The sequence below is a fragment of the Arvicanthis niloticus genome, chromosome 12, assembly GCF_011762505.2.
Source record: "Arvicanthis niloticus isolate mArvNil1 chromosome 12, mArvNil1.pat.X, whole genome shotgun sequence".
Lineage (NCBI taxonomy): Eukaryota > Metazoa > Chordata > Mammalia > Rodentia > Muridae > Arvicanthis > Arvicanthis niloticus.
In genome coordinates, this window is record NC_047669.1 from 67705882 (window position 1) to 67720384 (window position 14503).

Below are 14503 nucleotides of genomic sequence, written 5' to 3' on the forward strand. Positions count from 1 at the left end.
GATGCCTATTTCTCCCTGAATTCTCCTGTTGGTATCTTTGCTTGTTTGTGGGTTACAATCATGTCTACCTCGTGAACAGCAAATGTTTCTCTCCTCTGATTTTATCAACACCTTTTCCTTCATACCATGGGTAACTTAGTAAACATAGAAACATTAACTAGAGAAGCTTTAAGTGCCCTGAAACCTGTATAGTATGCCATTGAATTATCTATCCTTCCTCTTTGGTGACAGTTTGTAACTGTACACAGTAAAGGAGTTCGTTGTTACCTAAGTTAGACTGGGTGGATTTGGCACACCTACAATAATCCTTAAACATCGGTCCTTCATGGGCATGCGGAAGACACAAGGTAGGCAGAGAAATCGAATTTGGCAATAAGCCAAGCTTAAATCAGACTTAGAACTCATCACAATGCTAAGAATAAGATGGGAAGCTGAGTGCTCAACCTGGCTGGGAGATGTATACCAAGGGAGACTGAGGAAAGGGGTGGGGGACAAGACCATGACAGCCAGGCATGCTGTCTTCTAGGTATGCCTTGCATAGCCATGACAATCATGCAGAGAGTGAAGCTGTGATCACCTATAGAACACGCACAGAGGCACATACAGTAGAAGTGGGCTAGTTGGGAAGACAATGTGCAACAGGGATGGAAGGGGGATAGATAAGGGGAAAGGTAGTGGGGGCAGCTTTTGGACACTCGGGTTCACAACTACCAGCAGGACTTTTCATCTGAAATGTCACGCTAACATGGTGGTCTGGTAACTGTGTAAATAGATTTGTTGCTCCCGGAATGTCTGGGCTTATAATGATCCATCTCTTTTCCTTCTCTGTAACCATCATCCTTAACGTGGGGAAGTCCTTGGAAAACATTCTTCCCCACATCCTGAAGCTCTGCCCAGAACTTCAGAAACACATTCATCCAAACCCCAAACCTTCCAACTGGATTTGACCCTTGTTTGGCAGTGGGGCAGGAGGGTGGTGCTTCTGATGTGCTCGTAGAGGGCCTGGGGGTGGGGGTGGGGGCTGTCCTCACCGCTGATTGGGCATTTGCATCCTCTTGGCCCTCCCACATTCCTTCCTTCTCAGGAACTCAGATTCCAAGGTGGATATGTCAGAAGCCCATTTGGAAGCCACATTAGCAAAGGAGTCCTTTGGAAGAGGCTAGTGTTGCAGAAGAGTTCGTTTAAGGACATTTACAAGGGAGGCCATCAATCAGATAAAAGCAACTGCCAACTTTCAAGTCCTTCCCATTAAATCGGACAAAGTGGTACTTTCGTCTTCACTGGGAAAGTAGAAAACACTCAATTTCAGAAGGCAGTCTTACTTTCCCCCTTTTGCCATGTAATTGTACACCTTTCCCCAAGCATGAACACACCTCCTTATCACGATCACACACCACACTGTCCTGTCTAACTGGCATCAAGCCTTAGTAAACGTTGATCTCCTAAGCAGGTCCCCTTTCTTAAAGTAGGGATTACTGTAAAGGATAATCTGAACTCCTGAGTGACGGTGGAGGCCGAGTGTCTTAGGAAGACACACTTAGGCAGATCTCTAGTGAGTGGCAAGTCCTTTATGGGAGAAGCAGAGCCACCAGCAAGACCCGCCCTTCCACCTGTCTCTTCAATCCCAGAGCTGGGCACCCACCTGCTGCACCTACCTCTCGGGTGAACAAGATGGCGGCATCGTAGTGCTCCTCATGGTCATCACCTAGCTGGTTATGTTGGTGCTGCCATTTGCAAAAGTTCTTGAGGGTCGTGGCCGCATTCTTGCTCACCTCCAGACTCTTGTCCTTGTCTGTCAGCACCACCACCTTCACCACCGCCAGGCGGATGTGGTTCTCGATGCTTGCATGACTATACAGCCGGTTGGCGATGGAGGCCAGGGTCAGCAGGTAATGTTGCAGGCCCCGCCCATACATCCTGGCCATGGACGAGTCAGCCACCAAGAGGAGCTCCACCTGGCGGGCCCTAGAGATGGAACGGCGCCTCCGCCTCCACCACGTCTGAGGTCCCGCGTTCCCAGCTGGCGAGAAAGCTGAGTGGTCCAGCAGCTGCGGGGCCAGTTCTGAGCGTCGCTTAGAATTACTGCGCACCGAGGGGCTCTCTTGGGGCCCAGAAGGGGACGCGGGAGTCTCGCAACTGGCGCGTGGCGGCAGGGCCTCGAAACTGAAGCCCTCACGGGTGTAGACATGGAGGACGCGTGAAGACCCATCCCCGTAAATTCGTTCGTACTCTGCCCAGGACCCACGCAGGAGCGGCTTCAGCGTGTAGCGCGCATGCTTGACTGCGAAGAAGCCATCGAGACCCCCGCAGAGGTCAAAGACAGCTAGGGATCGAGGGCTGCCGTCCACAGTGCCTCTATAGAAGCAGTGACCCCGGTGGCCAGAGGATGCGCTCAGCCCTCCTCCTGCAGTAAGAATACCACCAGCAGCGCCCACTGTGTCATCCCTCTCCAGGTCCAGCATGAACCTCCGGCCTCCCGCGTAGACAAGGTAGCCCACTTTGCCACCGCCAGAGTAGAGTTGGTCTATAATCTGCACCAGCCCGCTGCTCCTGCGCTGCCCAGCCAAGGGTTGCGGATGACCCTGCTCCTGTGTTTCCTCCCACTGCCGCTGGTCGGGCTGGGCGGCCGCAGCAGCAGCCCGAGGCTGCCTGGTTTTATCCTGGGCAGGTGCCGCGGCGGGGCTGTCAACGGCCAGGGACAGGCAGGACGCGCACAGCAGCAGCAGCAGTAGCAGCAGCAAGGACGCCCACTCGAGCCGCATAGTGCGCTGCCCGCCGGGAGGGGCTGCGCGACTGAGCGGAGCTGGGTGTTCGCTATTTGCTATGGAAGTTTCAGGGGCGGGAGTGGGGGGCTCACCCTCCCGCCCAACCACCCGCAGCCACACACTCTACACACTTGCGTGCAAGGTTGAGTCAAGTGTCCAGGAAAGGGTAGGGGGAACCCGCAGCAGAGCGCCAGCCTGTCCTGGCCGCGGTGCCAGCGTGCGAACTTTTCTTTGTTGGTTTGGAAAATGTTTGGAATTGAGGTCCAAGAGATCGAGGAGGAAGAAAAAAAATTAAAAAAAATAATAATAAAAAATTAAATAAAGGGTGATGGTGGTGGGAGCAAAAGCCAGGAGGTGGAGAGCAACCAGATACAAGAGAGAGGAGAGAGAGAGAGAGAGAGAGAGAGAGAGAGAGAGAGAGAGAGAGAGAGAGAGAGAGAGAGAGAGAGAGAGAGAGAGAGCCCAATGCAGACAGGATCTTTGCACAAACAGATGAAAACAAACGAGCAAAGAGAGTAAGGAGGGCGACCGCGCTCCCGGCCCGCAACTGGTGCGCGTCGGCTCCCGCCCCCTCGAAGCCCGGGGCTGGCCGACTGCAGAGCTTCCAGCTCCGACCCACTTCCTTTCTTATTCTCAGGACTTCCTCGGCTCTGCTGGAACCCGAAGCCAGGGAAAAATGAGACGGGAGGAAAGAAGAGAAAAGAAAACACCTAAAACGTTTAAAAATCAAAAGCTAGGAGGCGGCCTGCGGAGAACCAGCGAGGCGGCGCGTCCCGGTCCCTTCCGCTGCCGCGTCCTCCCGCCAGGGATCATCCCCAATCGGCTGCTGCGGGCGCGGAGAGCGGCTCAGGCGCTGTGAAGATGCGAGGAGGTGGGACAATGAATTTATAGCGGCGTGCCATCCTGCAATGGCAATTTCAACAATTCGTCACTGCACGCTGCCTCTTAAAGGGAGAGCTTCCCCCACCACTCCCACCCTTCCCGGTCCGCGCCTAATCTGATGGGGGAGGGCACAGGCAGAGGAGGAGGGTGATCGAGGAAAGGGAGACCGGGAAGGAGGAAGGGGCCAGAACCTAGCAAGGTGGAAGGAGAGACAAAGGAGGGAGTAAGGATAAGCGAGAGATTGAGAGAGAAAAAGTATCTGAGCAGGAAACAAGAAAATTCACTTGGCCTCATTTAAAGCCGCAGCAACTCCGGGTTTGTGTGGTATTTCACAACCAATCGGGGTTGGCTAACCTCGGCTTACCTCATCTCCTGAAAGGGTGTTTTTGGTGTGTTTTCAAAGTCTCTCCCTGCTGCCTCGTTCCCGTTGCTGTTCTTGCGCGGGATATGAAGTTCTTGCCTTGTTTTGCTGGCCGATGCGCTCTGGCCTTGTAGACCTGGTAATTTCACTGGTCAGGGCAGCCACCCGTGCACCCTCGAGTCCATCTCTCCTTTCCCTGGCTCCCTCCAGTCGGTCCCGGTAGCTGATTTCCAGCCTTCTCATCTCCTAGCTTGTTCAAGCTCCAGCACTTGCTGACTTTGGGCTAAGGGTGACTAACTTCTCCCAGCCACCAGCTGAGTAGCCAGGCAGCCACGGGTGCTTCCTGGCGAGTCTCTGGGCATGCAGCACTGCGGTGACCCCAACAGGGCCGACTGCGGCCTGGGAAGTCCTTGGCTTTGTGTATAAATGGCGGTGCTCCCAGCTTTTTCCAGCGCATAGTTGGTCGGTGCCCACAATCTGTCACTCACCCCAGCCACTGGAACTCTCTGAGCTGTAGGATGTCAGGGTGGGAAAGAGTTAACTCTTGAAGGGAATTCCGCACCCCCACCCCAGACTTTTACATTTGTGCTCACACGTTCTCCCTTTCCTTCTTAAAAGGTAATTAAATGGCAAACACTCCTTTGTTTGTTTACTTACTATGTCATTTCTCCTATTGGCCCCCTCATTTTCAAAGCTCCTATTCCTATGGAAGAATACTTGAGGGGAGGTGATTGGTGGTTATTAGTAAGCAGGTGGCATGGCCCCTGCTACTTGGTCCCTCCATCCATTGCTTCCTCTAATTATCAGTTCTAAGAAGGTGAAAGGAAAACGCAGTGACTTTCTCACTGCATGCTGATGTGTGGCAGGTTCAGTGCTGGTCTCTGCACACACCCCATGTAATTCAGGCATTTCCATCCCTTTTAACTTCGCTGCTTCGGAGGAGAGCAGGCACACTAATATAATATGTGCAAATGTTACCTACTCCCGGAACATACCATCAGTCCCAAGACTGGAGAAGGCAAAACAACAGTTAAAGTAAAAGAGGACATGAATTTGAGAGAGAATAAAGTATGTATGTGTGGGGGTGGACATGGGAGGAGTCGGAGAGAGCCAGGATGGATCTTGAAATAGGATGCTGCTGAAGCACTTGAGTTTCCATTCTCAAGATGCTCAGGTAAGTTTTTTTGTAGTCAACAATAGGAGGAGATGGGCAGGCATTTAAAGGCAGAGAATGGAGGTACCAGCAGTCTTCTCCGTTTCCCAGTAACCTTTAGCTTTATGATGACCAAAGCCACTCTGGGGCAGATGACCTGCGACCTATTTGTGTAGTAGTGACCAGAATAAGAATAGCCTCATAAGCTCATACTTGTGGTCTCCAGTTGGTGGGAAAGTTTGGGAAGAATTAGGAGGCGTGAATTTATTAGTGGAGGTGCATCACTCAGGGGAAGTTTTCTCTGCTTCCAACTTTGGAATCAAGATGTGAGTTCTCAGTTGGTCCTGCCATCATGGACTCAAACCCTCTGAAACTAGAAGCGCAATTAAACATTTTTTTAACTTTTATTATTTTATTTTGTCCCGATCATGGTATTTTTTTTGTCACAACAATTGGTAAGTAACTAAGATACAGATTTTATTTCTTTTAATACCACTTTCAGAAAGAAAAATAAAGTACAGTATTTGGCATCAAATAAATCTCCAAAACAACTTTTATTTGAAGCATGCAACTTAATCCTCTGTGTCTTAAAGGATCATTTACAAAACAGGTGTTTCAGGTGACCAAGGGTAAGGCTATTAACTGCAATTGTTTTCATTTGTGGTTAGATTCCTTATGAAAAAGTTTATAGAATTTCCCACTCTGTCCTCACTGAAGCCTTTTGTCATCTCTGAAAATGTGTTGCTCTCTTAAAGGGACTCAACCTAAATTTCATGCCTTCTTGTCTGATAAATGAATGACATTAGAATTCAGACCAATTAAACAAATGTTTGGAAATATGCTAAGAGCAGATTTGTTTTGAAATATGAGCACAAAATAGTAAGTATTTATTGGAAGTACTTATCACAGAGATAGGGGAAGATAGAGCTTGAGATACAATGAGTAAATTCTTGCTGAAAGAGGTTTTTTTTTTTTTTTTTTTTTCTTTCCTTGGTTATGTGTTTAATTTCCATGGAAGATGCTTCTACACTGTATAAATATCATTACTATTTGAAACAAAGACATTGCACCAGTGAACCAGTGTAATCTGAAATGTTCCATAACAGAAATTAACCAGTATTAATTTACAGTAGCATTTTAGTAGTGAAAATAGCAGTCTTTAGTTTTTCAATAAGAAGAAAAGAAATATTGTCCACCATGTTTAGCTCGAGCCATTGATTACTTTTTTCTTTAACAGCTTTTTTGTACGTGTGTGTGTGTGTGTGTGTGTGTGTGTGTGTGTGCCACCGTGCACGCTTGTGTACCTTCCATTCTCGAATCCAGATGGCTCCTGGGAGAGTGCATGCTACCTGCTGGGAGCCAAAGCAGCCAAAACTCACTGCTGCAGTGATGGTGTAAGGTATCTACCATTTACTGGTCACTCAACAAGCTGATGATGCTTCCATGGAAAGTGACTACTAGTGACACACTCTCCCCAAACTAAAATCTCCTAACTCTTAATTATATCCAATCTACAACACCTCTTAAAAGCTACGCAGCTTATGAAAATACATGTCAAGGTGTGAAAGGTTTTGTGAGACTCTCTGGGGACTTGTGCAGGTGGATAAGCCACGACTGATGTTTGTAAAGAATTCACAGTTCAGAAATGAAGCCAAGAAGATCAATACGTGTTTGGACTCCAACCTGGAACACGCAAATACAGAAAGGAAGAAGGAGAACAGCACCTACAGGGGCTCTGCGTTCTATTTCCAGCATGGCTACACTCCACAGCATTTTGGGCCTGGTAAATAGTATTTTCTCGAATTTCCATTTGCTAAAGTGTCAAATCCTCACCTCTACCCTAAACCACGGTTTTAATGGTAAGAGTGAGGAAATACCTGACAGTAAAATATTCCCCTCCAGCCAAACACCTGTTTTTTTTTTACCTCCCACAGGGAAGAATCACAGCCTCTCAACTCTATTTTGCTTTCCCACATCAAGACGTCTACTCCAGGCCTTGCTGCCTTTGGAACCTGCTCCCTTGGTGCAAGGCACATGGACTCTGTCAATGGTAATGTCTTACTGCATGGTGCAGTTTTATATGATGTGAAGGGAGCCTCTTCTTCATGTGTCACTTTGACTTGCAACTTTCTAGGACAGTTTCCAGTTAGACTGTAGTAGGGCAGGGGTGTGTGTGCCATTCTAGCTTGGACACAAGCCCAGGATCTGTAGAGGATTTCAGAGAATCTGCTGCTGAATAATCTTCCTTTTCTCATTTTCCATTCTTCCCATTTCTTGTATTCCACAATGCAGGCATACATCTGATGACTAGCACTGTCCTGGAGTCTCACATACAACAAGCATACTTAATGAACACACGCATGCAGATACACTCATCCCAACTCATGTTCCCTCTAGACTACACTGCTAGGTGAATACTGACTCAGTAAGTAGAAGAGTATGGATCACTTGCTCTTTCTCCCTCACAAACACAATATTCTTGAGACTTGCATGGTACAGATTTTCTTCTTCTTTTTAAATATATTTTTATTGGATATTTTCTTAATTTACATTTCAATGATATATCCTTTCCTGGTTCCCCCTGGAAACTCCCTATCCCATCCCCCTCCCTGATGCTAAAAACAATGACTTCATGAAATTCTTAGGCAAATAGATGGAACTAGAAAATATCATCCTAAGTGAGGTAACCTAATCACAAAAGAACACACACTGTGTGCACTCACTGATAAATGGATATTAGCCCAAAAGCTTGGAATACCCATGATACAATTCACAGACCACATGAAGCTAAAGAAGAAGGAAGATCAAAGTGTGGATGCTTCGGTACTTCTTAGAAGGGGGAACAAAATACTCATGGGAGGAAATACGGAGACCAAGTGTGGAGCAGACACTGAAGAAAAAGCCATCTAGAGACTGCACCACCTTGGGATCTATCCCATACATGGGCATCAATGGGAGGAGATGTTTTTCTTCTTAGCAAAGAATCTGCTTCATGCCTTACAGAAGTCAAACTCATGTTCTCTGTTATCTGAATAGGACAGGTGACAAAACAACTTATCTGTTGTTATTGACCACATGTGTTTTTGAGTAACTTAATAATATTATTATTAAAAATACATGGTTGTTAGAAAAAATCTAGACTTTTATTTCTTTATACATAGGAATTTTATACCATGTAAAAGTCTTTGAATGAAAATACCCCATGAATTACTCAAGACGTACAGGTGTTATTGGTAAAGAAAACTGGTGAGTCAATTTTTTATGCTTACCAGCTGTAAAATGTTATTTTAGCTTTTGTCACACAACTATGCACTTTTGCTTTTATGAGTTACCCAAATTCTTTTTTTTTTCCCTTTATTTTCTAGAAATTCTCTCAAAAATCAGGGCTTACGGGAAACACATGGAAAACCAGGACTTTCCCGCCCAGAGTAATTTTAGACACTTGAGGTTTGTTTCTTTCTTTTTCTTTTTCTTTCCTTTTTATAAATTCAAGTCCAGCTAGGTCCTTCCAAGCCCCAATGAGTAGTACTTGTAGATTTCAATGGTCTTGTTGTTTGCATAGCTTTTCCTGCTGAGGAAGAAGCTGAAGACAGTCCGACCAAAGCTGATTATCATCAACTAGTTGTTCACCCAGAGATAACAGAGAAGTGCAAAAGGAGTGGCCTAGTCAGTGCATTGGCCACGTGAGTTGTGTAGGTGGGTGAATGATTTACACAACCTCTCTTACTTAAGATGATGAGTAGACAGCCACTTATCTCTATAATGCACTCATTTTCTAGAGGGACTAACAGGCTACACTGGTCCATGTGGTTACGCTATGTTTTGCTTAATGAATCTCCTTCCACATCTTGACTTTTCAAGTTCTCATCATAGTGAAAGGAAGGAGTGATAATGCACACTTACTTAATAAATAAAACACTTGACCTACATCCCTGACAAGACAAAAAAAAAAAAAAAATCATCTTCAACTCTACCCCTCCTCCCCTCCTAGCTGGCCATACACGGCTTTGTTGGGAACTCCCTAATTTTATTACTGGCTGCAACATCACAGGATCTCAACAAGGCTGCCACCTCTGACCTTTCAAGAGGTGATCAGCAAAAGTAGTCCCTGTTTGAGCTGCTGCTCAGGGACTGACTTTTACCTAGTGCTTCCCCATGTGGTTCTTCTACAATATCAACTTCTTGCTTTAGTAGTTCTATTTTCAGAAATTTTTTGCATCTATGTACACCCTTGCCAGCCTATGTTAGGAATGAAACCAGGCTCCCTAGCCCTTCAGGTGAATGGGACATCAAACTCTCATAGGGATAAAGATGAGTCATAAAAGAAAGGTAGTTGAGCTGTTAGTGTTGACACTATTGACCAAGATCAAAAGCATCCTCTAAGATTACCCGTAGAAGTTAAGTCTGGCTGAGACTCAAAATATGTTTACAAATACCTTGGCCATATAGATAGGCTCTTCTCATACTAGGTCATAACTAAAATAACCCAATCATTTTAACCTACATCCTGCCATGTGGCTGGTAACCTGTGCTCAGGTACCATGTGCCTGACTCCTTACATCTTCCTAGGGGCACATTTATAGCTGGCTCTTTCACAGAGTCCTTTCTGCTTTCCAGATGTCCCACCTTGTATTTCCTGCCTATGACATAGGCCATAGGCTTGGTAATTTGCAAATGATGCATCCATATAATACACAAGATGTTCTCTCTCCAGACACCAATCAATCTGTGCACAAAGCTCATTTTTTCTTTCAGTTCAGATACACTTCTACCTGATAAGTATAAAAGTATATATGCACAATATATATGTGGCAGGTAGCTACTACCTCAGTAGGGTCTTTCATCATGTAATAGAAATGACGAAAATTGAGTCAGAGGAATGAAGGTATTAACAGAAAGAAACTGGCTAATGCAAGGTACAGAAAAGCACTTCTATGTAGCCACAGCTGAACTTGTCAAAAATTTTCAGAGAATACATAAATAACTTTTAAACATGCCAGGGGATTAAAGGACAAAGGAACCCACTAGCCTGTCTGCCAACTTCCAGGGAATCATTTTACAATGTCTTGAGACTATTACAAATTTTCCCCCTAAACTCTGTTATTTTTGACTCTTGATAGACATTTATTTAATGGCTGGGTAAATCCTACATAGAGTAAAATTCCTGTAGGTTAAAAATTAACTTGACATCTCATAGTTGGCTTATGTTTGGCTTCCCTCTGCTTTCTTTCTAACTCTTTTTTCTCCCTCCTCCCCTTTCTTGGTCTTTTCCTCTCTCCACCCATTTGTTTTCTTCCCCCTTTCACTTTCTTTTTAGTATACTACTCTCTTAGTCTCCAATTCTCTATTTTCACTCTAGTTTTGCTCAGTAACTCTTTCTCTATCTCTCTTTTTTCCCCATCTTCACTGGAATGTGCTCTGGGAAAATAGGCAAAGGAGAGAAAGGAAGGAAAAGGAGACAGAGACTGAGGGAGAGAGAGACAGAGACATAGATACAGAGAGACAGAGATAGACAGAGGGACGGAGAGAAACAGGGAGACAGAGATAGACAGAAAGAGACAGAGAGACAGAGACAGAGATACAGAGAGACAGAGACAACAAACCCAAGAGGAAGAAACATGAACTTAGATTCTGCTCAATGTCATTTTATTTTCCAAGTGCCCCAAAACACAGAATGAGAATGACTTTGGATAAATCCCTGCAGAAGTGTGAAAGAAGGAATGAAAGAAACAAGAGGCTGAATAGCCAAGAGAAATAGGATAGAGCCAAACATGACTGTCCCCCAACAAGTCAATGAAATGATTCCTAATGTTATGCTGCTGTACTTACAGACTGGAGCCTCACTCAATTGAATCCTATTTAAGCAGATAAGAAAGAGTTAAAAGAAAGCCCATTGCAATAGCTGAATGGTTTAGTCTTAATGCTTTCATGTGCATTTACATTTTAGCTCTGACTTTATTTCCAACTTGGTCCTCAAAGGGAATCACAAGCATTGTGGAGAATAAAAATGTTTAAGGCTAAGTTCTAGGTACTATGGTTTAAAAAACTGATGCTGAAAAAAAAAAAACCTTTCAGAGTGTTTGAAGAATGCACCTCCAAGGGCTATTATCTCTGACCTGTATGAGAAATATAAAGAAGAAATTTAAAATAATTATATATTTTCCATTCACATTTTTTATGTCCAGAGTCCTCAGCAATATTAAAATGAAATTCCTGTTTATGTAAGACCAACGTTTGCAGTGCACAAGGGTAATCATTCACACCACTGAAGGCATGACTGATTTCACAGCCTTTCAGCAAGTGTTTGCTTAATTAATGTTTAAACATCATGTAGCATAACAATGTTTTCTGAGAATTGAATAACAATTACTCATCTTCATCTACCTAATTTATCTTGTATTTTGTTCAAAATTGAAGATAAAGAGTAAACCATGTAGCTTAAGAGAGTGATCTGTCACTTCTGGTCCGTGCTGGTGCCCTGAGCAGTTCTAAGGCACCAACTCTACAACCAATCCCAGAACACCCAGACGAGGCTGGACTCCCAGGAGCAACAACAAGCCCAGGATTATCGGATGTTGAAGGAGCATGGAGGCTGCCAGAGTGACTGGTAAGACATGCTGATGCTGGGACAAAGAATGATGCTGACATGTGAGCTTGCTGTGGGACCTGACAATGGTGACTGGGAAGCTGTATTGGACATAGGTTCCCCGCCCACCATTGCTTACCTATATCCCTGATTGGACAAGCTGCCTTTCCTCAAGTTTTTAGACATTGTGGAACAGACAATCAAAAAGAGAAGTTATAATGACTCTTGTATTTTTCTTAAATGTGACCAGTTATTTGGACTCAATCATGAACTGGTCTAGAAATCAATCCAATATTGGAAATAACAGTCTTCATTTGGAAGGCTGGTTCTGGACATTATCAGAGGCATATTTTGGAGTTAGCTGATGTTCTCTATGATGTTATGTTAGCAAAAGATAAAGTTGGGACAGGATCTGGATTTTAAACAAGTGTTAGTACATGTGTTAAGGCTCTTTTAATTGTCAAGTTAAAATTACTTTTGTTTCTTCTACAGTATTTAATGTAAGTTACACTGATTGTACACTTTCTAATTGTATTAGTGTGTTGAAACTTGGCATGTCTGTTATGGAGATCTATCAACCAGCTTTTGTTTTATTGCCCTGAGTATTACAGGACCTTGGTCTTCTGAAAAAAAGCTTACAAGTACTGGGAGGAGTGAGTCAGGCTTTAAGCAGAAGCAAGAGGGTAGTAGGCTTGATTATTGCAGGTACAACTGCTTTAATTACATTAATTGCTAGCACCACTGCTTCTGCAATTGCTTTGACACAAGAAGTTAAGACAACTACTTTTGTTAAGCATTTAGCAAAAAAATGTTACTAATGTGTTGACTATATAAGAGGATTTAGATAGGCAGTTGGAACAATGGATTGATGATCTTTATCCTATTCAAATTACTGGAAGGAGGTTCAGAGTTTAAGGGTAAGGAGCCATCTTGAGTGTCATGCCAAATACCATTGGATTTGTGTTATCATTTACAATGATAGTCATTATAATTAGGAAAAACTTTAAAGACATTTGCAGTATATTTGGCATAATTCTAACACTGCTCTGGATGTTTTAATTTTGCAGAGTGAGATTATGAATTTAAAGAATGCTGCTCTGCTGATTGTTGATGTGGTAGATACTGCTGATACAATTACCCATGGTCTGAGGTTAGTCTTTCTATTTTGGTCAAGCTTCAAGAATGGTATATGTAGCTTGATCATGTTAGCCCTTCTTGTCCTGGGAATACTTTATGACCAAACACAGGCTTAATCTTATTTATGAAATAAAAAAGAGGGAGAGGCAGAGAGCTTTTGAGGTTGCTTGGCAAGAATCTGACATTGGTCAAGGACAAGGAAATGGGCTTCAGGCAGAAATCTGTCATTAGGCTAGAAGAAAGAAGTAATTTCAGGCAGTACTCTAAATCTTAGGTTAGAACAAAGAAGTAGGCTTCAGACTTGAAAATGACTTTGGGCTAGGACAGGGAAGTAGGCTCAGATATTTTAGTCATCCTGATAAGCCCTTAAAAATAGTGATCAAGGGAGTGATCATGGAATTTTGTTTATTGCCTTTCTTGTTCTTTGACTATCTGTGTTTATTTTCTTGTTTTTTCCTTGACTATTTGTATATGTTGTATTGCTACTTCCTCAACCTAGAACTATCCTTAATACTTGCATGTAATTAAAATGGTATAAAAGCACAAAGGAGGAGGGAGGATGGGATAGGGGTTGGGGGGAATTGGGAAAGGGGTGACGTCTGAAATGTAAATAAATAAAATGTCCAATAAAAAAAAGAGAGAGTGATCTGTCAGCATTTCAGTTTAATAACATGCCTTCTATTCTAGCCTCTCTCTCTGGATGAGAATCAGTATTACCTCTTTCTACATAAGCAAAGTGTCATGAACTAATCTTCCCTTATACATAGCTAGCATGGTGTGTGTGACCCCAGGATCATTAAATTTGACAGAAACTCTGAAAAAAACTTAAATGTTGCAGGTGTCTGTTATATCTGGTTCTAGAGTTTTAAATAAACTATATTTTCTCTTTTGAGGTTATAACAATGTTTTTTCTCTTTTCCATTTTCTCACCACAAACCCTTCCATATAGCCTTCCTTGCTCCTTTTGTAACTCATGGCCTCTTTTTAATTAGTTGTTATGTGCAATATATTTCTTCCTCTGAATAAACGGCCACAACCTGTTCAGTCTTTATAATGCTATTTGGATAAGTATTCTCAGGCTTGAAAATTTGGTATCGAATAACCAATAATACTTTTTATTACAAAACAAGCAATTAAAAAGATTAAAGCAAAAACTAAAAGCACAATACGTCACTGCTCTCAAGAGAAGTCCTCCCAAGTAGGGTAACTGCTATTGTTGAGTGTAGAGAGAAGAAAACTTGAATGAGATCACAGCAATTGTATGTTCAGACAGACAATGAAGTGACTTAATTTACAAAGGGTATGAAGTAAAGGCTCAATCTGCTTGTGAAGAATTTCGCTTGTGCTATATGTCATAAAGAGGGAGATAAAATCTGCAAGCAACTCATCCAGGACACAGTTCATATATCAGCAACACTGGGAAAATGACAAAACGGTAAAATGCACATATGTATGTATGTACATACATATACACATGTATTGGGAACGCTAGGCTGACTCCATGACAGGCTTCAAAGTGGCAGTTCAGGAGACAAGTTCTAAATCTCCATATCCCAGAACTGGGCAAGCCCAGGCAAATCAGTTGCTATTAAAAAACCTCCAGCCTTCAGGCAACTAAT

General features: G+C 43.6%; 1 protein-coding gene and 1 long non-coding RNA gene across 7 annotated transcripts in view; one reads left to right on the forward strand and one right to left on the reverse strand.

The window, feature by feature from the left end:
- The window catches only part of Adamts5 (ADAM metallopeptidase with thrombospondin type 1 motif 5), a 44294-nt gene extending 40887 nt beyond the window's left edge, over positions 1-3407 (reverse strand). The window contains exon 1 of the mRNA XM_034515660.2: positions 1656-3407. Coding sequence (XP_034371551.1) covers positions 1656-2762 — 1107 coding nt within the window. The 5' untranslated portion in view covers positions 2763-3407. The remainder of the gene's footprint in view (positions 1-1655) is intronic.
- Positions 2346-13841, forward strand: LOC117718144 (uncharacterized). 6 transcript variants are annotated; one of them, XR_013113630.1, is made up of 7 exons: positions 2346-2489; positions 3403-3636; positions 6791-6944; positions 7096-7211; positions 8323-8407; positions 8527-8608; positions 11579-13841. It is a non-coding gene; the product is annotated as an uncharacterized LOC117718144 (long non-coding RNA). The 6 variants fall into 6 exon arrangements; XR_013113628.1 differs by adding an exon at positions 8724-8857 and having other exon boundaries at positions 3403-6944; positions 11579-13840; XR_004608001.2 differs by having other exon boundaries at positions 3403-6944; positions 11579-13839.
- Positions 13842-14503: the final 662 nt, after the last annotated feature.